This window comes from Python bivittatus, unplaced genomic scaffold (assembly GCF_059951505.1).
Source record: "Python bivittatus isolate LINGU-HERP-01145 unplaced genomic scaffold, Pbiv_v1 ctg000350_np1212, whole genome shotgun sequence".
In the NCBI taxonomy this organism is placed as follows: domain Eukaryota; kingdom Metazoa; phylum Chordata; class Lepidosauria; order Squamata; family Pythonidae; genus Python; species Python bivittatus.
Genome location: NW_028277074.1, coordinates 27822362 through 27849192, shown reverse-complemented (window position 1 = coordinate 27849192; position 26831 = coordinate 27822362). Strand labels below are relative to the sequence as shown.

The 26831-nt window shown below is 36.2% G+C and overlaps 1 protein-coding gene across 18 annotated transcripts in view; it reads right to left on the bottom strand.

Moving 5' to 3' along the window:
- The window catches only part of DMD (dystrophin), an 886326-nt gene that overhangs the window by 556590 nt on the left and 302905 nt on the right, over nt 1–26831 (bottom strand). For all 18 annotated transcript variants that reach the window (XM_088144802.1, XM_088144803.1, XM_088144790.1 and 15 more), the window contains exons 3-4: nt 3846–3938; nt 2019–2096 (exon numbers count right to left, since the gene is read on the bottom strand). In XM_088144802.1, the coding sequence (XP_088000928.1) occupies nt 2019–2096; nt 3846–3938 (171 nt within the window). The remainder of the gene's footprint in view (nt 1–2018; nt 2097–3845; nt 3939–26831) is intronic.

Below are 26831 nucleotides of genomic sequence, written 5' to 3'. Positions count from 1 at the left end.
TCATTTACTACATGTATCATGCAAAATCTTTCTTGAGATTTTCTATTAATGCACTACTCCTCCCCCAGTTCTAGAGCTTGTCAACATGAAACTGACAAGGCTCATACATCTACATTATGTATCTCTGGGGGAGATGGCCACCATATAAATTTAATGAATGAATGAATGAATGAATGAATGAATGAATGAATGAATGAATAAATAAATAAATAAAATACATTATAGTCATTTCTACGTATCACTAATTAGGTAGCATTCTAAGGAAATATTTGTTACCAAAATGAAATGCTTTCTATGATGCTGAAATGAAGAGTAACATTGGTTTCAAGGATAAACAATATTATCAGGCTTGACTTCTGTTTCAGTTCTTACAATATCATTCTGATTTTTTATAAATAGAAAGATCAACATGAAACTCTAGTATCTGCGTACTCTCCTCTTCATGAATAACATGTTCCCCACAGTCTACCAAAGAGATATTAGAAACACTATGTTCAGATGGTTACAGATAAGAAATTGGCCCATTAACCTCTTCAAAACTGCAGTTATAAATGACATTTTATGGTGACATTTTAGATTTTTACCAGGAAGAATTTAAAATAAAATCAAGAGAAGACTTGATATCAGAAGGATATATGTGTCAATGGTTTTCACATGTACAATTAGTAGAAAGATTTAAAAGTTGATTAAAGGACATATGGTTTTGAACATGATAAAACTGTATTTGAACTTGAGGTATGTACTAATGATGAACGTCTTATTGCTAAAATGTATAAACTTTTGTTGAGATTTGAAATAGAAGATGAACAAGTTAAAGACTGTATGATAAAATGGGCTAAAAGGTTTGGATATAATATACAAATGGAACAATGGGAAAGTATGTGGATGAAAGGATTGAAATTTACATTATGTTATAACATTAAAGAGAATTTTTATAAAGTGCTGTATTGATGGTATCCATCACAAGATTGTCAAAAAAGTGCAAATGGACTTCAAATATATGTTGGAAATGTGAACAACTAGAAGGGACTTTTTATCATCTTTGGTGGACATGTAATAAAGCTAAAAAATTTTGGACTCAAATACATATATTAATTCAGAAGATTTTGAAATGAATATGTAATCAAAACCAGAGTCATGTCTTTTGGGGCTAATGGATAAACAATTGGAAAAATCTCATGGACCTTTGCTTTTATATATGATAACTGCAGCAAGACTTGTATATGCTCAAAGATGGAAGATTCGATATTACCTATAGTGGAAGAATAGATGGTAAAATTGATGGAGCTAACACCATGAGATGGTGAAATTGACAGCTTTGATTAGAGAAAAGACACTGACTAATTTTAATGCTAATTGGAAGCCCCTTTTGGACTTTTTGTGGGAAACAGAAAAAATGAAATTATGATATATGGATTTGATTAGTAAAATTAATAGATTATACAAACATGATGTTAAGTTGTAATCTTAGAGTAAGAGTTTAATGTTTTATTTATATCTGCTGTAAAAGAAGTCAGGTCATTCTTTTTTTGTATTTCTCTCTTTTTCTTTTTCTGCACTTTTATGCTTTCCTTCTTTCTTTTTATTCTTTCTCTTCTTCTCTTCTTTTTCTTGATTATTAGTCCTTGTTAGTTTTTATCGGTTTGTTTTTTTTATTTAATAAAGTTATTATAAAAAAAAACCTGCAGTTGCTTTCTGACATACATTGACAATGCCTAACACATTTCAGTACATTATTAAACCTGAAAGATTAAAAAGGAACTGTTTTAAAGTAAGTATAGGCAGCACAGAAAAACACACACACACACATGCACACACACACATACATTTAATATTGAATAAATAAATAGTTTTTAAGACCAGTTACTGAACATATGGTAGCTGTGAGCTATATGCTTTGATCTCTCACATTCCATGTGGTTACACTGAATCTTATCCATTGTGAAACATATTTCAGAAACAGCCTTGTGTTTTTTAAAACTTGTGTGCACTATGGATTCATACAAGTTATTACTTACATTATTTTTCTGCAAGACTTGTAGTGCTTTATTGACGTTGTTCAAGGCATGAACTCTAGTGGAGCCCTTTTCTTTCCCCTATAAATATAAACAGCCATTTTCATTTATAAAAAGAACACATTAAGTCCATAAATTAATATTTTTTATGACAGAAAGCTTACAGGACCTTTGTAACAACCAATAAGAGCTTAAAGAACATAAGTCCCTATTTTAGTAATATATTTTCCCTATTGCATTTATCAGTTACTATATTGAATCAGGGGAACAATAAATTGAAATCAGTTTCATTCCTTCCATTACAAGTTTGAATCATAGTTTTGGCAGTTACTTACATAAAAATGACTGAATGAGGGAAAAACATGGAGGAAAGCTATATTTCCACAGTTTTATACCTATGCAAACTATGATCTGACAGGGAGAATATTACGTTATGTTAATAAAATATGCATATATATTTGCATATTATTCTAGAAAAACCAACAAACCTACTGTAATGTGAATTTTATAAGAGTCTTCAGCAGGACATTATGTGGCTTATTTTAAAATCCAGATCAGGAAGAAGTACTTCAAAGTATGCAAAAATTAAACTTGCAGATGAAAATCCTAGAATTACAGTGGCAACAGACAGATTTTTAACTATGGCTATAAAAACAAGGTTTTTAGTAACAAATAAATGTGTTGGGGTTTTAAGTGTATTATGTAATATTTATTAAATATCTTATTTATTAAACTGCTGGGAAAGATTGAAGGCAAAAGGAGAAGGGGACAGCAGAGGATGAGATGGTTAGATAGCATCACTGAAGCAATGAGCATGAAACTGAGCAAACTCAGGGAGGCAGTGAAGGACAGGAAGGCCTGGTGCAATATGCTTCATGGGGTCACAAAGAGTCGACTTAATGACTGAACAACTACAACAAAATTTATTAAACTGTTTTATCCAATGCCAAGTTAAGATTATATCTGTAACTTGCTTTTAGGCCTTTTGGCCATGAATAAAATTGATTGACTGGGGCAGTGTTTTTTAAAAAATATGTTCATCTTAATTATATTTAAAATTCTATAAATATTTTTAATCTATGAAAATGCTTTTCTAGTATTTTATGCATTGTTTTATGGATATAAGACAATATATTTATTTTGAATTGGTCCCAGAGACAAATGGTGGTGGGAAAAAAAAGGGTGGTGGTAGAATTAATGGCCAATTTTAAAAGTTATGAAATAAACAAGAAATGTAACAGATAATCATGCTGAGAGTAACTGTTCACCTTTATTTTTGAATATGCATACATTTAGCTATAACAGCAGAGTTCACTATAGGCAACTGAATACAGTTTGAACTTTGAAATGATAATATCATTTATCAATATTAACAATATTTTATAAATTTCATAATTCAGTTGTATCTATGACTATCTGATACTGTACTTTTTTTACTGTAGTTTATCTGAAAATCAGAAATCCCCATTTTTTGTGTCAAATGTTACCTAGAATATTGATATTTCCATGGTTTTTGTTCACTATACAATGAAATACATTAGTAAAAGAACAGTAATGGAAAATGCTGTCACTGCATGATTCCATGAAGCAGGGTTAGGTCAATTTGTGCGATCTTTAGGGACATTTGCTCAGAAAAAGAAGAAAATATCATTTAAGCCAAAAATTATTAAAAAGGAAAATCAGTGACTTTCCCAAGTTGCACTATATGCTTATATATTTATAAAGTATTATAAAATATTTACCTGCCCACAAATGCTAATTTTACAATGGATTTTATACACATAAGCATTGCAAAGATATATGCTGTAGTAGATAGACAGATATACATACAAGTTTTTTGCCTGTAAGACCTTCCAGGAGCTCCAAAAGCTTTCGACCATCTTGAAAATCTTTGAAGAGATCTTCGATTGGATGAATACCAAACTAAAATAAAATAAAGTTTGTTAAACTGTATGCTAAACTGTTAACAAAGCATTATATCTGTGCCCACACAGAATGGAATTTTTAAAAAGAAAACTAGCTTTTAAATTAAACATATTAAAAATATTTTATTTTGTTGTTCATGTTTATGAAAAATACCAGGCATAAGATTCTCCTCTTACAAGCAGGGTGGATTAAGATAAAAGAACAAACAGTATAATTTTCATAAATTATTGCTCTGTATCCTGCATTACATCCTGTTTCGTTTATGTTCCACTTTTCAGCTCATCAATTTAAAATATTTCACAAATGGGTACTAGCTAGTTTTCTATTCCCCCACAGCCAGATGATCCTTGTTCTAGCAATATTTTTGTTATGTCTCTTCTGACATTCTTACCTAAAGAATCAGACAATTAATATATTCTTAGCACTGCTGATACTAGAATGGAGTATGGCAAATTGACATCTATGGCAGCATCTCTTATCAATAAACTTTTCTCCTATCATTCATGAATCTATTGGAAAAATAATTCTATAAGGACAAGTCATAACTTCTGAAGACCAGTTTCAGTGGGTGGACAGGTATCAGGGTTTCCCTCACAGAAGCTAGTGGGACATCAGACTCTGGCATGGAAGTAAGTCTTGTGCTATATTCTCAGAAAAATAAATAATGTCTGCTATGGAAGCAAAGCCAAGTAATGGCAACACAAAGAAGTGGTGATTTGAAGAAAGCTTCTCAGGAGTAACTTGCCTTGTTATGAGGGAGGCTAGTATTTCCAGATGAGATTCTAACACTACAGCATGAAAACCTTCACTTAAAAGCAGCCCAATACTAAAGCAAGCTTTTCTCATTTTATGTTTTTTACCCTACTGCTTGGGATCCTACCAGCTTATTCCTAATCTGCTCTTGCACAGTGTTTTGGATTCTCATCTGGTTATGTGGATTTCATTATTTGTCCAGTTGCTTTAGATATTCAGACTGATAAACATTTGGAATCATTCTCATAGTTGTCCGTACTTCAGCTAACCAGCTAACCATGCTGATGCCAAAATGATGAAATTTGCAATGTGATATTAGAAAGGAAGCTTTACCTTTTAACATTTGCAACACCATGTCACACACAAGCATGTAAGGGGCAGAATTTGCACTGTGATGCACATTTCATTACTTGTTCCTCCCTATGGAAGTCCATGTTTGAAATAAAAATGTTACTAATATGAGCTTTTGGACTCTCTTTCCTTCCATTTATAATATAAGTGTATTATATTATGTTACATGTATAATATTTATATTATATTTATTATACACACACACACACATATATATAATATCATCTTATATTATACATTGTGTGTATAAGTGTATTATAAGTTGTCTACTAATCCACTTACAGGATGAAAATACTGCTATCATTTTTTAAAAAATCAAACAGGATAGGCATGACACAGAGCACAGCATAGCAGAGAATATGCTTCTGCCACAGGCAGTTGTGAAAGCTTCCTGTTTTTTCCACAGCACTTTAACACTGCTTTCATCATTTTGGCCCTCCTTGACATCCCCTTCATGGACACCATTGGCTCTTGCCCACTTTTCTGTTGAAACAGCATCCTCCTGAAAATTTTGTTCCATGGTTCAGGCACATATACAGTATGTATGATAGCTGCTTAAACCTTAAATAAACATCCCCCCTTTTTTTAAAATAAACTTCTGGTTTAATCTGATAACATGTAAACCATCATAGGGCAGGTTGACATTACAGAGAAAATAAAAAACTCAGGAAGGAAGCATCTTCACCATAACATTTAATTACAACTATGTTACAAGTCAATCTTAAAAGAAAAAAAAAAGATATTGACACGCAATCTTAATGATCACCTAAATATTACAAAAGTTCCCAATTCTTCCAGCACACATTCTAATAATCAAAAGGGTTTGTTATTTGTCTGGTGGTGAGGTAATTAAGTTACCTTTCAAAAACAGATTGCATGTCTTCTGCAGATCAACAATCAATAAGTCTTCAGTAGAAAAGGTTTAGAAAGAGAGAAAGAAATATGTTGCATTTTCAAGGTTATTGGAAAGTACGCATTAACATGTGAGAAGATTTAGGAAAAACAAACTAATACATGTAATATCATTTTAAATTGTAGGCATGCACAGAATCTAGAGATGCCTTCAATAGAAAAGCTAAAAATATCTGGGTTTCTTCATTATAACTATTGTAATATAAGTATTAAGTAAAACTGAGCATTAAAATACTTGATTTATATAATACATGTTAATGTATATAAATAAAACATTAAAGCAGGGCACTTCAATTCATTGTAACTGTTGCTGTACTTCAGGCAAACCTTCACAGGATGCATTGTTCGACTTTCTACCTGAACCTGGTAATAATATACTGATCTGCTGATGGCAGATGGGTCCCATCCAGACTGAGCAGCATTTAGGATACCTATATTGTTGACTTATTATTTACTATTTTGGGGCGGGGGGGGGGTCATCTCAGGGCTGCAGGCATACCTAATGCTCCAAAATCCTATTTTCTCTGCAACTACAAACCTGTGAGGTGGGTTCAGCTGAGAGAGAAAGTGACTGACCCTAAGTCACCCAACTGGCGGCTGCTGCTGCTTTTCTCCTTCTCCTTCTCCTTCTCCTTCTCCTTCTCCTTCTCCTTCTCCTTCTCCTTCTCCTTCTCCTTCTCCTTCCTCTTCCTCTTCCCCATCCCCATCCCCATCCCCATCCCCATCCCCACCCCACCCATCCCCATCATCAACAATAGCCACAAAGTGGACTTTAATGGGCATTCTTGCCTAATCAGGAACTAGAACTAATGGTCTTAGATTTCTAGCCCAACACTTTAGCATGACACCAAACTGGTGCCAAACAATTAATTAGCTACTACATCAAATTTACAGCCTGGCCTGTTAATTGTTATGACCTGGGGATTTTTACTTTTCAGTATGTGGATTACAAAGATGATGAAACATAGCCTGCTTTTTTAAAGAAAGGCCAGTCTACTCTGGATTCTGGCCTCTTGTGGTTTTGCCATCATCCTCGCACTCTCACTATGAATCCTTAATAGAACCTCCATTTCTTTAGCTTCACAGGTGTCTGGTACTGTAAAATTAAGCAAGATTCTTTAATGGTTCAGCCAGCTTCACATACATGGTGGAGCTGTCATGGTTGTCTACCTAAGGTTTCAGCTGGTTCTATTGTATTGCTGAGAACTTTGTCTTATTACCTTAACAGGACAGAACTTCAGCCTGCAGGACTCTCTTAGATGACTCTATCAGAAGGCCTGCTGTACTTGCTTACTTCATAGCAGAAAATGTCCCCTTAACTCTTCCTCAGAGATGTTCTCTATGAGTCTCATAAATAGTAGAGACATCGTGAGATTCTCTCAGACCTGTTTTCCTAGGTCTATTTCCTGGTGATATCAGAAATTCAATGAAAGACCATATACAATATAAAGACCATATACATGTCCCTGCATGCTTTATTTTTGTGATATGTTTGCAGCTTTTAACAAGCTTATATTTTATTGCAGATGTGGTAAATAATATAAAAAACAGAATGTGGCTGACAGATAGATTTCAGATTTAATAGCAAAGTGATAGACAATGCAAATAAAGGAAAGAATTGATGTATGAAATACCTTTACCAGGAAGCACATATATATGAAAGAAAAGCATCTGAAATTACTCTTTCATTCTTGGCAATAATCCTATGATCCCACCACAACAAGTAAACCTGCAATAATATCTTTTCAGTTCCAAAGATCAAATCACAGGCACTTTCATTATTTTTGCTGAGGAGGCTGGTGGAGGAGGTTGTTTATCTTTACATGATACTAGCAGATCTGGTAAAAATCCACAAGAAGACTTTAAAAAGAATAGAAAGACAGCTAAAAAGATACAACAAAAAGAGAATACACTGATGAAGAAGAAATTAAACCTTCTATTCTACCAATCATATGAATATATAGAGAGAGATTCATTGAAATTGGTGCATCTCCAAAGAGACTGTGCAAATTATCTTTTCTAATAAATAATAAACCTGACTTTTCTTAGCGATTATAGGGTCAGGTTGCATTTATTAGTAGAAGTATACCATAGCATGTCTACCTTTATATGATTCAAAATAATGTTATGCCAGATTCAACTAGGAACCATGTAGATCTGATATTGCCATTCTGGAAGCCACAGTGTAGAGATTCCTTTGTACCATCAGCCCACCAGCTTTCTGCCTAACTTTTGTAATGAAATTACCATTTGGTTTAACTTTCATTTTGTTACCTTCTTGTATAGTTACTTCCAATCACTTCTACTTTTTGTTAATTTCTGTCGTTTCCTCAGCTTATTTCTTCAGGTCTTCTATTCTTTCTCTCATTCCTTCTCTCTTTATGGGAATCATCTCAACAGTCTTTCTTTCACACATGCATACAAACACAAATACAGAACAAATACAAGCAATCCCTGCTCCCCAAAGCATCTAGTCCTGAATTTTAAGCTCAAGCATTTGTCCAAGAATAGATTATGAAAGAGTTGATATAAAAACTTGGCATAACATTTTCAAGGATGATTTCTTATATGAATATTTTTCAAAAATATACAGATCACCTCCTTCTACAAAGAGGCATTTAGCACTCCCACAAGCCAGTAAGCATGTAATTGGTATATTTCCAAGAATTCTGTTCACATCTTTGGGCTGCACCAATTGTAATGTTCTTAATTAAAGTAGACAATTAAATATAAAAGGTAAATTTATTTGTACCGCTGTTAAGTCAAAGTACTTTGATGTATAAAGTTTCTCATAAATTGGTCAAGTGAACTGCCTCTCATAGTTTTGCCTGTTCAGTCTGGCAAGTTTAGCACAAATAAAACATCAAATAAACAATAGCACCTATTGGGACCTGAGAAGCATGCCTTCTCTGTAACAGCGCCTGCCCTCTGAAATGAAGTCCCCCCCCCCAAATGGCCACCATCCTATTCGTATTTTGAAGGGCCCTGAAGAGCGGCTCTTTGCCCAGGCCTTTGGCAAGGACGTTTTATGCCCCATTCTTTCTTTTCTTGTCCAGGTTGTTTTGGTTTTTCATTTTTGTTTGTTTTTGTACCATTCATTTAAAAAAAAAAACGTTTTAACAATTTCTAAAACACCTACAGTCTCTGGGAGTCAGGCAGCGTTTAATAAATTGTTGATTGCATAGTCAGCCAGATGTTCAGACTTGATTTGGCATTTTTATCCACCTGTCAAATCCTTCCCAAGGACCTGGGATGGGCAGATGGTGTTGTCTGATGGTGTTACAGGTATCGTCTCAGGATGTAAGCTGTTCCAAGTAGAGCTGCCTTTTGCAATTGACTGATGGTGATTTTGTCAATGCCAATGGTCTTCAAGTGGTGCTCCAGTTGTTTTGGGATTTCACCCAAGGTGCCTATTACTATTGGTACTGTCTTAGCTTTCTTTTGCTACAGCCGTTCTATTTGTAGCTCCACTATCCAGACTTTTTTGTCTTTCTCATCAACAATTGTTAAGTCTGGGGTGTTATGTGGCAGGTGCTTGTCTGTCTGAATTCTAAAGTCTCAGAGCACTTTAGCTTCTTAATTTTATATTACTTTGTCTGTTTTGTAGTGCCACAGTTCTTGCTTGTAAGCAAATGGCATTTCTTGCAGATATTCCAATGCACCATCGTTGCTACTTTGTCATGCCATTGTTTGTAGTCAGTCTGTGTAGTCTTCTTGCAGCAGCTAACTAGGTGGTCCACTGTTTCCTCAGCATCTTTGCAGAGGGGGCATTTCCTGTCTGTTGCTGTCTTCTCAATTCTGGCTTTGTATGCATTTTTTCTTAAGTCTTGGTGTTGTGTAGCCAGAATTGCCCCTGAGTCTCTTTCTTCAACTTTCCTGCTCTTAGCCATTGCCATGTGTTGTTCTTATCTGCTTTTCTTTATCAGTTCTTTATCTGCTGTTCTTTATCTGCTAGTTTTTTTGTGTACTGGCCATGTAATACTTTGTCTTGCCATGCCTTTTTTCTATTCCTCATTTGTTTTTGTTTTTTTATAGACCAGTTGGTCTCATTGGTATTCAGTAAGCCTTCATGCTGTATTAGCTTCAGTGCATCTTCTTCACTGTCCTTCTGATATTCTTCTAATGCCCTTTTTTCTTCTTCAGTTGCCTGGTGTAGAAACATTCCACATCCAGCTATGCTTCTTGGTAAGTAACGTCTCTCAATATCACTGCATGGATGAAGGGCATGATTCATTTTCATTATTTTTCTGGTCTTCCTATCCAGGGTTTTCAGTTCTGCTTGAGTCCAGTCCACTATTCCAGCTGTGTATCTAATGACTGGAATTGCCCAGGTGTTAATTTCCTAGATGGTATTTCCTCCACTGAGTTTGGACTTTAAGATCTTCTTCACTCTCATGATGTATTCACTACTAACTTTCTTCTTGACTTCAATGTGTTTGATGTTGTCAGCTTGAAGGATGCCCAAGTATTTGTAGTGATCTTCTTCATCAGTATGTTGTTAAACTGCTTGGCAATGAGTGGGTGCAGAGCAGTCAGCTGTTTCAACCAAAACCTATGCAGTTCATCTTTACCTGGCACTGACCAATTCTTGATCTTCCTTGCCCTTTTCTCCACCTCTCTGCTGCTATTACAAGTTTTTTTCATTTCAGCTTCTTTTTTATTCTTATCCACCTCCTTTATCCAAGCTGCATTCTTGTTTTATTTCTTTGGGTTGTCCCATAGCTGTCCCCAGAACTGCACTGTTTCTTCTTTGTCAGGTGTTGACTGGTGCATTGCAGTCTCTCCATTGATGGATTGGTAGAAACGTTTCTGATTTGGCTGAATTGGAGATTCTGCCTATAGTGTACAATTTGAGTTTCATATCTGCTGATCATTTTGGCTATGGCTGTTATTTGCTCTTTATTATTTCCAGCACTTCCTTGATCTTTGTTTCTAGGTGATATTTCTTGATCAGGTATTCTTTGGTGTTCTTGTTCTTCAGCTTCTTTTCATCTTGTCTAGCTTGCTTGCATCTGATCTTAGCCTGCTGATCTTATTTTCCAACCTGATCTTCCATTTTGGTGGTGCACTGTTTGGATTTTTTTCTTTGTTGATTTTGCATCCAAGGTATTCAGCTATAACTTCAGCTGTGCTGTACATTGGTTGGTTTGTTTCTTGCATGGAGCTGGTGCTTATATTTGAAATTACAGTATTGGCATCTTTCAATGCTTGTGCTAGCTGTTTCTTTGCAACAATCTTCAGTGCAGGCAACCTTATTCTGTTCTTTTTGTGCTGTTCTAGATGCTGAGCTATTCTCTTGTTTTTTACTTAGAGGGCTTTATTCTTTCTGAGAAGAAGGCAGAGGAGACGGTTTCATTGGTAATGAAAATGATTCAATAGCTATGTTGGCTTCCTCTACAGCTGACTCCCCCTGGTTTGTCTCTACTGTCTGAGCTACTTCTGGCAAGGCTTTGATTTCTTTGCCCTGGGTAGACCTTTGCAGTTCTTCCAATTCTACTTCTGTGAATACTTTATTTCATGTTATATATCGACATTGATCTGCTAGCCTCTGTTCTGCTATTTTTGATTCTGCATGTTGTCCTTTCCAAAACTTGTGCATTCTTTTCAGATATCTTCTTCTCATTGGACTTGATTTGTAATAGCAGATCTATTTTTGTTTTGTTTTCAGTCTTTGTATATTTGTGACAGGTAAACAACTTTTCTTCCAGTAGTCCTGCAGCTGCTGGCCCTGGTTCCTCAGCCCACAGTCCTGATTCCTGTAGCCCACTTGTCACCAGATGTCCAGGAACTAGAATACCTAACATGATCCTTGTTGAATTGGGTGATGTCCGATCCGGTATAGGTTTCTGTAAATTACATATCACCAGATTGTTTATGGGAGAGACACTCTTTGTCTGGCTCCTCTGATGAGACCTGTCCAGAATGGTTGAACCTTTGGCATAGGTCTCATCCTCCTTGGAGAATGCAAGCCCCACAACCACATCAAAATAATACCTCACTGGGGACTATTTCTGTTGTTGTTGTTGTTCTTATTTGCATGGTCAGCCAGGTGTTTAGACTGGATTTGGCATTTTTATCCACCTACCAAGTCCTTCCCAAGGAACTGGGATAGGCAGTCATTTGATGGTTTGAAGGTGTTAAAGGTATTGTTGCAGGATATAAGCTGTTCTAAGCAAAGCTGCATTTTGCAATTGAATTATTATTATTATTATTATTATTATTATTATTATTATTATTATTATTATTATTATACCTTATTTCAGGATAAAGTTACTTATAAAGTAAGTAACACAAGACTGCTAGATTATTAGAATAGGTTGGATCATAAGCTTCAGAGTGTATTCACGATATTCCAAATGAGTTCTCTGTCACTGACACACCAATAAGTTTCTCTGTTGTTTTCTTGTTCCTAGGATCTCACACCACCAAAAAATTATTTAGGTCTTCTTCCAGACAGCATATGTGCAAAAATAATCATATCAATTGCCATAGTTTTCAATTCCAAAGGTCAGCCAGGATTTCAATTTGTTTACAAAAAATATTCTGATCTACAATGTCAGGGGAAGGACCCTGCAGTTGGTCTCCCATCACTGGAAAAGTGTTTAGTACATGAGTAATCGTAACTTTTTAAAAGAGTGGTGGAACTGAGAAAGTGTTGCATGTTTTAGCTCATGAGGTAGGATGTTTCATTAAGGATTTGTTGATACTGATGCCAAGAGACCAAAGAAGAATAAGGAAAGTATGTTCCCTTGAGTGCATCAGAGCTTTAGTCAGTTCTAGTAAAAGAAGGATTGTAAACATATCAAAGATGTATGCTCTGGTTACTTTTATAACTTTCAGCAGTTGTTCAGCTTTTAATTATATATTTTTTAAAAATCTTCAAAAATATTTGCAGTAAACAGGCTGTGCAATTGGTATGTATTCTATGGGATTTTATAAGCTCTTTTTAGATTCCCTGAAGAGTATATTTTTTCTATCTTCTGTTCATTATTTTAAAAGTCCTCTCCTAACAAAAATGATACATGTATGTGCGAAATTCCTTTAAGAATAATAAGTAAAAATAGAGAGATGGCCTTATCACACATTCTTTTCTCAGATAATTTAGTTGCAAAATCATTATCTGAACATCTCTAATGAAAAAGATGCTTCAGAAAGAAGCCTGTGATCAAACAGAAACCTGAGTAGCTGATTACAAACAGAATCAGACAACTGTGTGATGTAGCAGCAAAATTGCCAACACAATTTTACATTGCATAAGTTTTCAAATCCTAAAGAGTAATTGTTGAATTTTATTTTATTCTGTGTTGGTCAGAAAACACTGCCTCCGCCCCACTGTCCAGTTCTAGAGACTACATTTATTAAAGATTCACACATCTGAAACAGATTCAGAAAAGGGCTATAAGGATTATTCAGTAACTAGAAATTAAGTCCTTATAAAGAGAGACTGAAGGAGATGGAATGTTGAACCATGAAAAAAGAAGACCAAGATGGGGTGGGGCCTGGGGGAGTTATTCAGCACTCTTCAAACATCTGAAGTGAAGTTATACAGAAAGGCAAGACACTTTATCTTTTGCTAAGAGTGCAGGATAATGAATTTAAGTCATGATAAGATTCATACTGACCATTAAAAAAACAACAGCAACAACAAGGCAAAATAAAACAGTTCACTTTGGTAGAGAACAATATCTCCTTCAGTGGATCTCTTATAGCAGGATCTAAATTGTTATCTATTGTTGATGCTTTGATTTAGATTCCTATTGTGACTCCATGGCCTAAATAGCCCCTTCCAATCTGTTAACTTTATGATGTGTGACCACAGTCTTAGCAATACAATAATAAAGAACTCTCAGGGTTACATTTTTAATACAACTAAGATGAATGCATTTTTCTGCACTAAATAAAGTAATATACTGTAACAATCTGTGATAAATAAGTATATTATTTTTAAAAGGCTTTGCTGGATTACAAGGAATAGAATTTTTTCTATGTTCTTCAGAATACTTTAAATAGGAGAAAAACTGACAACAGGGGAAAAAAAAACACACATTTTGCTAGATTTTGGAGGGAGAAAATAAGTCCTGAAATACCATATGAAAAATTCAGGTGTCACTGTAATTGAAGAGCCCTTGGAATACATAGTTGTTCTGTTATTGTTGTGGTGGTTATTATTATTTGTGGTTAACTCCAACAATTTATTTTGGATTAAAATAGAAAATGTCTTAAACATTTCTTTGCATTTTCAGAGTAAATGGAACATGAAACATGTCCTTTCTTTTTAAATAGCCACATTAAATTCCTTGAATCACATGAAAACACAAATTGATTAGGGCCAAAGGAAGGCTATCACCTTATGACCTTATAAGCAGTCTAGGGATGTTGCTTTGTTTATTATAAGCCAGGTTTGGACAGCCCAAAACTTCCTTTAGCAACCCTTAAAATTGTATTGTTAAAATTGGAATTTAAATTGTATCACTGCAATTCAGTAACAATGTCAAGTCAGACATAACAAAGCTATTTTACTTCTTAACATCCCCATACAAAATTCCTCTAAATTGGGAAAATAGGTGCTCCTGGGGTGCAGCACAAAATTAAAGATTTGTTGTTTTTCATGCTTGAATCAATACAGACCCAGTCAAAATATTATTTTGAAGTGTCCTGGCACTGGATACAACTAGAACCTTAAACAAGCCCTTTGCTCCTTTGTTTCTCATCCTATCCTTTGTGCTCTTTACCATACAAGTTACTGAAAAAAAAATGCCCAAAGTTTTTTAAAAGGTTGTTTGAAATACTTTAAAAATTCCCATAACAAAGAATGGAACCAACAGTTAACTCTTCACAAATAGTCAAAGGTCTTTTAAACTTAAAAAACCAAAACCAAAATAAAAATAAAAACCTTAATTGATAGAATTAATTTTATTGCAAATATGGTTGGTTTAAATATGATATCTGGAATCTCCATTGTGGGTGACTGATAATTGGGCCTTGAGTATGCAATCTTTATGTTACTGTGAGAGCAATATACAAACTCATTTGGAATTTAATCATATAATATTAACATTGGTCCCCTTTACTTATTTATTTTCCTGACAGCAGGAATTATACATTCTGTACCTCACTCTTTTCCTCTACCTTTCTTGATGTTATCTTTAATCTGTTAATGAATTATATGTTGCTGAAGAGAAATTAATCTTTAAGTATAATAGTTATATTCATTTTTATACCTAGTACTATTCAATTAAACATGTGAAAATTAAATTGCTTGTTTTGTAGAATGAAGAATTTATCCAATCAATTGCATTTGTCTAATTATCTTAATACCATATCTAACGTATTGTACTAGAATAAAATGCTCTTTCAAATTCTCTATTCCAGCTCCCAGTTTATGTTTTACTTTTCATGTAATTAGATTAAAAGCAGAAAACTGATAAAGTACACTACTGTTTTGTAGTTGGGTATCATGGTTCAGAAGGTCCATAGGTCATAGGTGGTCAAGTGCCTTAAAGAATGTTAATGTTCTTTGATTACTAGTAATGTTGTACTTCGACTTTGGAAAGGTTAAATAACTGAGGAGTTGAAGAAATAATCTGAGTAGTTGAAAGATTCTAGTTGGACATAAAGGAAGAGAGATGGAAATCTTTATATGGAAGTGGGCAAATTAGAGCATGCTAAGATACAGATAAATGACTTCAGAAACTTGATGTAGGATAAGTAGCCATGGTAATGCCATTCTTCAAATACCCCATTTACTTTCATAGTGGAAAGATTTCTGTTTTTGTTTATGCCTTGTTTTTCTCTCCTAGGGGCAATCAGAATTTTCTTTTGGTGGTCTATTCATGCCTACCATTTGTTATCAGGTTGGCAAACATTCCTAGGATGAGCCCGCCCGCCCTCCCTTCCTTCCTTCCTTCCTTCCTTCCTTCCTTCCTTCCTTCCTTCCTTCCTTCCTTCCTTCCTTCCTTCCTTCCTTCCTTCCTAACTTCCTTCCTTTTCCATCAGCCCATATTTCTTAATCTGAAAAGGCCTCATGATGTCAATCACATAAGGCATCTTCTTATAGCATGAGAAAATTGGAAGGAAGGATGTATGTTGTTGTATTCAGTGGGTCATTCACAAGTAAATGTGTATAGGTAGTCCTTGCTTAACAACCACAGTTGGGACCAGCAACTCTGTCGCTAAGTGACATGGTTGTTAAGTGAGACATCACATGACAGCAACTTACAATTTTACTGCTGGCTTCTCCATTGACTCTGTTTGCTGGAAGCCAGCTGTGAAGCATGCAAATGGTGATCATGTGACCATGGGATGCTGTGATGTTCATAAACACTTGTCAGTTGCAATGTGCCTGAATCTCGATCATGATTTCAGGGATGCTGCGATAGTCATAAGTGTGAGCACTGGTTGTAAAGATATGTTTTCAGCACTGTTGTATCTTCAAATGTTTGCTAAATAGGACAGTTGTTAAGCGAGGAATACCTGTACAAAATTTTACTTCATGTTTCACAGAGCTGCTCCTGGATTTTTCAGCATTATGAGAAGTAAAAAAAGATGGAATATAGCTCTAGTGACAGCTTGTATGATGTTAATAAAGAAATTAAATATTAGGGAGCAGGAGGATACATCCCTGTTTGACTCACTTGGAGGATGGAACAGGTGCAATCAATTCTATGTTCATATACCTAACATGTATTGCAGTATCATTACTAGTTGGAGAATGTGGCAGTGAATGGAGAAAGCTGCCAATTTTTGCCATAACCTCTTGCTAGGAATTGATTCAAGTGCCACTTTGAAGTCTATAAAAGTGACATAAAGGGAACTACTTGATAGACTGGTTACTTCGCAGACATGTAGTAGAAGATGATACATTGATTGCTATTGACAAGCCTGGTCTAAAGCTGGCTTCTTCCATGGCTAAGATTTTTTCTTGGTGCATCTAGTCAGTGACCTTTGATAAAACATTTTGCATAAACTGATTATAAATAGTAAGTTGATTAGTGGTAATTATTTCTTCTTCTTCTTCTTCTTCTTCTTCTTCTTCTTCTTCTTCTTCTTCTTCTTCTTCTTCTTCTTCTTCATCATCATCATCATCATCATCATCATCATCTGCCTATCCCAGGTCCTTGGGAATAAAAATGCCAAATCCAGTCTAAACATGTGGCTGACTGTGCGACCAACAATAATAATATAGGTAAATATAGGACAAGACAGAGGCTCACCAAGACAGAGTTTAAATTCAGCATCTCCAGAAAGATCAGGTGTCCTATGCAACAAAGGTAATGTTAATCAGAATGGTTTCACTTTCTGACAAAGGCTTTTGATCTAACAAGGTTTTTCCTCTGGTGGAACAGAAAAGGAGGTCCATTTTCCTTCCCTATATTGTTCTGAATGTTCTTTTCCTGCCAATCTACTCTGGAGAATTTGGGAACTCTTCAGAAGAAACCTGGAATGCGTCCTGAGACCTGAAGAAGAAAGGGTGAATATTCCAGGATTATTTATCTTCCTCCTGCTAGCTGGAGACTCTTGATTTCAATTAGAAAGAATTCTTACCAGCATAAAACATTTAATGTGCAGAAATTAAAAATAGAATGCTGAGTGCAGGTCCATTACAGATCCATGAAATATTAACCAGATGGAGTTTGATTTTTTTTTTTTACTTTACACTTAATGTATTTATCACCTATTTCATTACTGTGTTTACATACAATATTTTCCCCCTTTAGACTACACTGCACTGCCATTCTACAGGAAATGAACAGGAGAAATCTGGATGAATCTATAATATACATAGCACTGTCAGTATACACAGGCAGTCTGCTAATGAGTGGCAGGTGAGGATATAAAAAAGATGCAAGTTGGGAATAAAAAAAAATTCAGTGGAAGATTTAAGCACATCTTATGCAATAGTTTATCCATGTTGAACTATATTACTACTTTATTTTGGACAATGATCACAGCATAAACATAGAACATACACATATTATACTCAACATGATATAACTGAGAATAAACATAACCCCAAATCTAAATCATAAAACAAAATTACCTCAGTTACACAGTTAAAAGAAATTAGGAAAACTATCTTTGCCTATTAAGGGAGATCAATATATTTTTTCTTCTCTAATCCTAAATGCCACTACATAAAACTTAGCTACCTTTATATAGAGAAAGATTTAGAGGTCAGAATTGACATGCAAAAGGTGATACATCTTGGTAACATTGAAAGGACCATAAAAGCAGGACAATGAGAGACTGTCATATATCTTTGTAAATTATATATCTTAGGAGGACATATTCTCCTCCCCAAAGCTACAAGGGCAAATTGTCTTACATTATTAAATTTTCCTATATTTCCCAAATAGAACTGTCATGGATAAGGCATTGTGCCTTACCCAGCATGAAGCCCCATCTATAATTTGAGATGGATATTAAATAAATAATCTGCTAGCTTTAGAAACAACAGATTCTATTCAAATTATATTAGCTTAGAGTTAATGTCATATCCAGCTGGTGACCCATATCTCTTATATTTTGCTTAATATTGGCTATAGCACTCTCAACTCTAGTGCCAAGACTGCCCCTTGGAGCACAGTTCCAAAAATGATCTCAAGAAGACTAATAATAGTCTTCAGGGTTTTGAGAACCAAATAAAGAGGGTTAAATTCATCTTTAGGCCAGAATTAAAGACTATGATCCACAGCCTTGCCTCTACCTTGAGAATTCCAGCCTTGAGCTGGAAAATAACACCGGGGATATAGTTAGGGAGTTGAAAGAATGCTTTTAAGAATTCTGATTCAATTCATTTCCAAGTTGCTGTCAGACCCAGATTGAGCTTCATATATATAAGAATTGCACTAAGGTTTCTGCCTCAAAAAGCTTTAAGGCCACAGGATAAACTGGGTACCACTGAAGCAAAACAGGCCCAGTGTTATAAGAAGCTTAGCAATGGACACTTTGGTCTATGCATTTAGCATGCTTTTTACAGGAGCTGGTTGTTTACAAAATAAAACTCCAAATATTTTGACTCCATTAATGCACTAACAATATTTTTACAATCTTTTAACAAGACTGAACTTTTATTTTTCTGGTAGTTATTGGATTAAAATGATCTAACTGAAAAGGGTCTGCAATGCTTACCACAGACATATCTCAGCCCTGGGGCAGACTGCCACAACATCTACTGTACATATAGTAAAACTGTTTTTTGCCAACTGTGTTTCCCCTTAGGACAGTGGAGATCCTGGCTAATAAGTTGTCCAAATAAAGAGTTAATATAGAAGGTAAACTATGGGTTCTCCAATTGTGGATGTGGCTCATAAGAGATCATGAACAGCTTTGAGAAGGGATGCGTATTTTGTGGGGCTTGCCAACAGAATTTGAATCACTGTGAGAACTCGTTCCTGCTGTATCCAGACAAGCTATCTTGTTCCAGGCAAGTGTGAAACTATTTCTTGAAGTCATCAATTATGCACGCACAAGCCTGCTGACTAAGAGTGCTGCTGTGCATGCATACATTCTTCTTAACCTTTTTGAGACACTGTTCTTGCATAGAGAGAGCTGGCTGGCTGGCTAGAGCAGCTCAGGACAACAGGAAGAGGTAGGCTGCTTTGCTGTCTGTGGCAGAAGACAACTCCCAGTTGTGATGAATTAGCTTTGCCAAGCAGCTGCAGAGGAATGGTATACCATTTGTGTCCCTTTCAAAAGTCAGTATGCCATGAAAGTAAAGACCCCTGTTGGGAAAACAAGTCTTCACCACCAGCCACCAATAGGCCCTCTTTGCTATGGAATAGAACAGCCTAGTAGACTATGGCCATCTTAGTGTTTCTCAGCTGAACTCCCACCTGAGTTTGGCACCCCAGTTTCTATCCACTGGCCAATAGTATCCAGCACATTATTATCCAGTGCAGGCCTTGATCTTGCAGTCTGGCTCACTAGCTTCACATAGACTCAGCTTTGTCATTCAAGGCTAATACTGCCAAGTATCCCCCAGCAGTTAATATGTTTTGGATCACTGAAGACAAACCATCTTGGCTTTTCACATGGTCAGAGGAACTGCATTTTTTTTCCCCCACCACAAATTCAGCCTTGTGGTCATGCTGAAAAAAAGTAAAATATCCCTTGCATTATTGGAAGATGAAGCTCAGAGTTCAGCTTCTTTGAGGGATGGGTCCACTTGGCCTTTAACTGCTTCGCAATTGGGCTACCATGGTTCTTCTGCAGTGGTAGTTTGCATGAGACTTTTGCACTGGACTGCAAAGCAGGGCGATTTCTTTTTCTCAGCTGAAAGGCACATGGAATGCTGAGTGGGTCAGCAAAATTGGAAGAAGGGAAAGGGTAACATCTACATAACATAATGAGGAGGAAGCACACTTTTGGGTCCATGAAAAAGGAAGGCCTTATGGAAGGTGATGGGGTGGGCTAACATTAAAGCAGTCCCTAGAAACTTCCACCTTTTTTTCAACTCCCTCTGTAAGTTCCCCAATTCCAGAAGCACAGAATTACAAGAAGCATCTAGCATGGGATGTAAAAGGACCCATCCAGATCAGTACCATAAAATTTGCAGATCAGTACCATAAAATTTATGTGAGATGGAAAACTGTATATTTTCTTTTAAACATGAGTTAAAAGAAAAAAAGAGTATGATAGAAATCTTGCCTATGACATGCAAAAAGAAAAATATGATGGAACATAAACTGAGGGCACTCCTCACATAGTACATTACATTTTATGGATCTGTGGGGTCTGTAAAAATGTAGGAAACAAGCAGGAAAATGTAAAACAGCAGATGAAACAGGTAGAAAGGTAGCAAAATCCCATTATAAAAACCTAAAACACCAACACAGCAGTTCCTGTTTAAATTTCAGTAAGATGTTAGACTAAAACCGAGTCCCAAAACAAAATCAAAATGTTATTAGTATCAAACAACATCTAACCACAGATTTCTGATGAGTCATCAAATAGTGATCTTGCATTAAAATAAAATCTTTCTGCTTACATTTCAGTGAATGCAATACTGGGTAGGATCCAAAGAACTACTTCCAGCATGCTCAAATAGTTGATTCTGTACTGTTTACTTATTTATTTGAACAGTAGACTAGAAGCAATATGATGATATGCTTTTGCAGGCCTCTCACTTTCTGAGTTGTCATATTTCCTATGCATCTTGGGGCAGAAGACTATTTATGTAATACGGGGTCAAAACTTTTTGAATGACTTTAAAAGAAAGGTAAACTACCACTACCATTCAACTTTTAAAATATACATTGTGAGTGAACTCTACTCAGCCAACATGTTTGCACATACTTCAGTCAACCAATGATATCTACCTGCCATCCTATCATAGCAAGCTTTAGGACTAGGACCAAGAGGTAAGTTTACTAGGAGCATACTCTTTAATACATTTTTATTAATAAACATAGATAAACTGTATTTTGTTTTACAAAATTGGTTTAAGACATTTTTAATTAGGCATGCATTATTTTTAGAACCTATTTAGACTTTGATGTGTTACTTTAATAGTGAAAGAGGAAATACTGAGAATTTCACTGTAACAATGGGTGGTAATCTTTTGTTTATTAAACTGTAAATTCTCATTCTTTCTTAAGAAAGAATATCTCCACTGGGCATGTCTAACGAAGTTTTTAGTAATATGTAAATTTATAATATGTACATTATTTATTTAATATGTACAAATTAATAAAATATTATGATTACTTAAATAATTTAAATTACTGCAATGTCAATAACATACATTGTTATTTATATCATGCTTGGATAATCTAGTTACTATACAATAAATGAAATCTATAGGAATTATATGACATTTTCATTTTAGTTTAAAAATTTGTCTACATGTTTAAAACCTTGTCAATATTTGTTTTTACAAATCATGAATATGTATGGTGAGCCACTTACTGAACTATTATTGTGCATAGTTTTCAGATGATATTTAGTCACAAATTCCTTTTGTGCGCATGCATGCATGTGATGAATCAGTCAATTTAGATGAACTGGATAAGTAGGACATTGTTCAGTAAGCATTGCTGTTTCAAAGAACAAACGAAGATATGGCTGAATTGGAGGAGGAGGAAGAGCAGGAGGAAGCTAAAAAAACTTTACTATCTAATGAATGGACAGCTGCTGGTTGGCATCTGAGCAGAAGCTAGAAGAATATCGAATATTTCCAAGTCCACAAGAGCAAAGACATATGTGAGTTGAAGAAAGAAGCAGCAATAACTGGGTGGCCACCTGTGGCCTCTGATAATCACCATGGTTTTAATTTTCCCCATTACATGGTATTTCATCCCTGCCACATACCACTGGAAGCCATTATCAGGCCACTGATTTTTGAAGAGGCTTTCAGACCCAAATGACTAAGTATTCTTCAGTGTTATGTCATATTGGGTTAGAGGAACTGTTATAGCAGAGGAACATTAAACAGCATAAATTAGAATGGCCTCTTTTATTTCACAGCCATTTAATTTTCTTTGACACACAGTACAAGGAAGAGTTAAAAAGCAATTATTTCCACACCTAAAAGTACTTCATGTCAGAATTGTGGGTTACCATTTTAAAAGCTTATATCTTGCCATTTTTTTAATTAGCTCATTTGTACAAATTAAAAACCAAAACAAAACCTCTCTGTGTTGTGTGTGTCTGTCTAACTGCCATGTGTCTAACTGCCAAGAATGTTATACTCTTTGGGAAAGCTTTTCAATACAAAATGCTATAAATTTAAGCAGATCATTCTCTGCTCTTCTTTCCCAATGCTCCCCCCCCCTTTTTTTTTGCAAGCATTTTGGAACAGCTGTGTCTCAAGAGTGTTTTTGGAAGTAATAATTGACTGTTTTTGAATTCATTTCAACACCATTCAAAATTTGTAGCATTCAAACTCTTGTGAAATAATTTATGCAGCTTCTTAACATGACTGAAATTGGTTGTAATTATTACAATCAATTCTCACAACATTCAAGGCAGCATGATTAAACTCTGGTGGGTAGAGCCAAAAATAATCACACCCTGTAACTTATCCTTGGACAATGATAATACTTTACAATGCTCCCAGTTATAAGTGCTCCATACGTCACAGTTGTCAGACAATCTTGTTCTTAAAGACCTTGAAGTTAGGTTCCAGTCCAGTCTTGTAAAGTGAAACATCTATAAAAAGCATCATGACACTACAGGGTGTCATTGCCTTCCTAAAACATGATACTACTCAGGGAAAGACACACAAAGAGTATTAGACTATCGCAAAACCTAAGAAAACAAAGCGTTTTCTTGGAGGAGGATGGTACACAAACTATACATTTATTCAAAGGTGCCTAGACCATTTATTTATATTTATTATCAATTTTACACTGCCTTGTCGTGGCGAAGGGGCTTGCATAACTCAGTGAAGCCATGAGCTATACCGTGCAGGGCCACCCAAGACGGACAGGTCATGACAGAGAGTTCTGACAAAATGTGGTCCACTGGAGAAGGAAATGGCAACCCACTCCAGTATCCTTGCCAAGAAAACCCCATGGACAATGTTAAAAAGCTAAAAGATATGACGTCGGAAGATGAGCCCCTCAGGTCAGAAGGTGTCCAATATGCTACTGGGGAAGAGCGGAGGGCAATTCCAAGTAGCTCCAGAAAGAGTGAAGCGGCTGGGCCAAAGCCGAAAGGACGTTCAGCTGTGGATGTATCTGGAAGCGAAAAGAAGGTCCAATGCTGTAAAGAACAATATTGTATAGGTACCTGGAATGTAAGATCTATGAACCAAGGCAAGCTGGATGTGGTCAAACATGAGATGACAAGATTGAACATCAACATCTTGGGAATCAGCGAACTGAAATGGAGGGGAATGGGTGAATTTAATTTGGGTGACCATTATATCTACTACTGTGGGCAAGAAACCCTTAGAAGAAATGGAGTTGCACTCACAGTCAATAAGAGAGTGGGAAAGGCAGTAATGGGGTACAACCTCAAAAACGACAGAATGATCTCAGTGCGTATCCAAGGCAAACCATTCAGTATCACAGTCATCTAAGTCTATGCCCCAACCACTGATGCTGAAGAAGCTGAAGTTGACCGCTTCTATGAAGACCTACAACACCTTCTAGAACTAGCACCAAAAAAAGATGTCCTTTTCATCATAGGGGATGGAATGCTAAAGTAGGAAGTCAAGGAGTAATCGGAATAACAGGCAAGTTTGGCCTTGGAGTACAAAATGAAGCAGGGCAAAGGCTAATAGAGTTCTGTCAAGAGAACAAGCTAGTCATAGCAAACACTCTTTTCCAACAACACAAGAGACGACTCTACACATGAACATCACCAGATGGTCAATGCCGAAACCAGATTGATTATATACTTTGCAGCCAAAGATGGAGAAGCTCTATACAGACAGCAAAAACAAGACCAGGAGCTGACTGTGGCTCAGATCATGAGCTTCTTACTGCAAAATTTAGGCTTAAATTGAAGAATGTAGGGAAAACCACTAGACCACTCAGGTATGACTTAGATCATATTCCTTGTGAGTACACAGTGAAGGTGATGAATAGATTTAGAGGATTAGATTTGGTAGACAGAGTGCCTGAAGAACTATGGACGGAGGTCAGTAACACTGTACAGGAGGCAGCAACTAAAACCATCCCAAAGAAAAAGAAATGCAAGAAAGCAAAATGGCTGTCTGATGAGGCTTTACAAATAGCTGTGGAAAGAAGGAATGCGAAAAGCAAGGGTGAAAGGGAAAGATATAAGCAACTGAATGCAGATTTCCAGAGAATAGCAAGGAGAGATAAGAAGGCCTTCTTAAATGAACAATGCAAAGAAATCGAGGAAAACAATAGAATGGGGAAGACTAGAGATCTCTACAAGAAAATTGGAGATATGAAAGGAACGTTTAGTGCAAAGATGGGCATGATAAAGGACAAAAAAGGCAGGGACCTAACAGAAGCAGAAGAGATTAAGAAGAGGTGGCAAGAATACACAGAAGAACTATACAAGAAAGATCTTAATGTCCCTGATGTCCACGCTGGTGTGATCACTGACCTTGAGCCAGACATCCTAGAGAGTGAAGTCAAGTGGGCCTTAGGAAGCATTGCTAACAACAAAGCTAGTGGAGATGACAGTATTCCAGCTGAGTTATTTAAAATACTAAAAGATGATGCTGTTAAAGTGCTGCACTCAATATGCCAGCAAGTTTGGAAAACGCAACAGTGGCCACGGGATTGGAAAAGGTCAGTTTATGTTCCAATTCCAAAGAAGGGCAATGCCAAAGAATGCTCAAACTATCGCACAATTGCACTCATTTCATATGCTAGCAAGGTTATGCTCAAAATCCTACAAGCTAGGCTTCAGCAATACATGAACCAAGAACTACCGGATGTACAAGCTGGGTTTCGAAGAGGCAGAGGAACTAGAGATCAAATCGCCAACATTCGCTGGATCATGGAGAAAGCACGAGAGTTCCAAAAAAATATCTACTTCTGCTTCATTGACTATGCAAAAGCCTTTGATTGTGTGGATCACAACAAACTGTGGCAAATTCTTAAAGAGATGGGAGTACCAGACCACCTTACCTGTCTCCTGAGAAATCTGTATGCGGGCCAAGAAGCAACAGTTAGAACCGGTCATGGAACAACTGATTGGTTCAAAATAGGGAAAGGTGTACGACAAGGCTGTATACTGTCACCCTGCTTATTTAACCTATATGCAGAGTACATCATGAGAAATGCCAGGCTGGAAGAATCACAAGCCGGAATTAAGATTGCAGGGAGAATCATCAACAACCTCAGATATGCGGACGATACCACCCTAATGGCAGAAAGTGAAGAAGAACTAAAGAGCCTCTTGATGAGGGTGAAAGAGGAGAGTGCAAAAGCTGGCTTGAAACTCAACATTAAAAAAAACTAAGATCATGGCATCTGGACCCATCAATTCCTGGCAAATAGAAGGGGTAGAAATGGAAGCAGTAACAGACTTCATTTATTTGGGCTCCAAGATCACCGCAGACGGAGACTGCAGCCATGAAATTAAAAGACGCTTGCTCCTTGGGAGGAAAGCTATGGCAAGCCTATTAGGATTGCATAGGATAGCATATTAAAAAGCAGAGACGTCACCTTGCCGACAAAGATCCGCATAGTCAAAGCTATGGTTTTTCCAGTAGTAATGTATGGCTGTGAGAGCTGGACCATAAAGAAGGGTGAGCGCCGAAGAATTGATGCCTTTGAACTGTGGTGCTGGAGAAGACTCTTGAGAGTCCCCTGGACTGCTAGGAGGTCAAACCAGTCAATCTTAAAGGAAATCAACCCTGATTGCTCACTGGAAGGATCGATAATGAAGCTCAAGCTCAGATACTTTGGTCACCTAATGCGAAGAGAGATCTCTTTGGAGAAGACCCTGATGCTGGGAAAGATTGAAGGCAAAAGGAGAAGAAGACGGCAGAGGATGAGATGGTTAGATAGCATCACTGAAGCAATGAGCATGAAACTGAGCAAACTCAGGGAGGCAGTGAAGGACAGGAAGACCTGGCGCAATATGGTTCATGGGGTCACGAAGAGCCGGACATGACTTAACGACTAAGCAACAACAAGAAGAAATTATATTTACAAATTTGCAACATAAGTGATGTGTTATTATTAAGAATGATAGGGAGAACCCTGAGCTTTAGCACAGGATTCAGAATATTTGACTTTAGATTTGAAGCATGAAACTGATTTTTTTCGCATGCTGCTTTTACCATCAAAATAACCATTTTTATTCCAACAGAGTACCCACCAAATCAAATCTCCTCCTTCAAAGCAGATAATCAAAAGCTATTACTGAAAAAAATGGATGAAGAAAATTATGCATTCCTAGTATTTTTGATTAGATAGCATTACTGAAGCAATGATCATG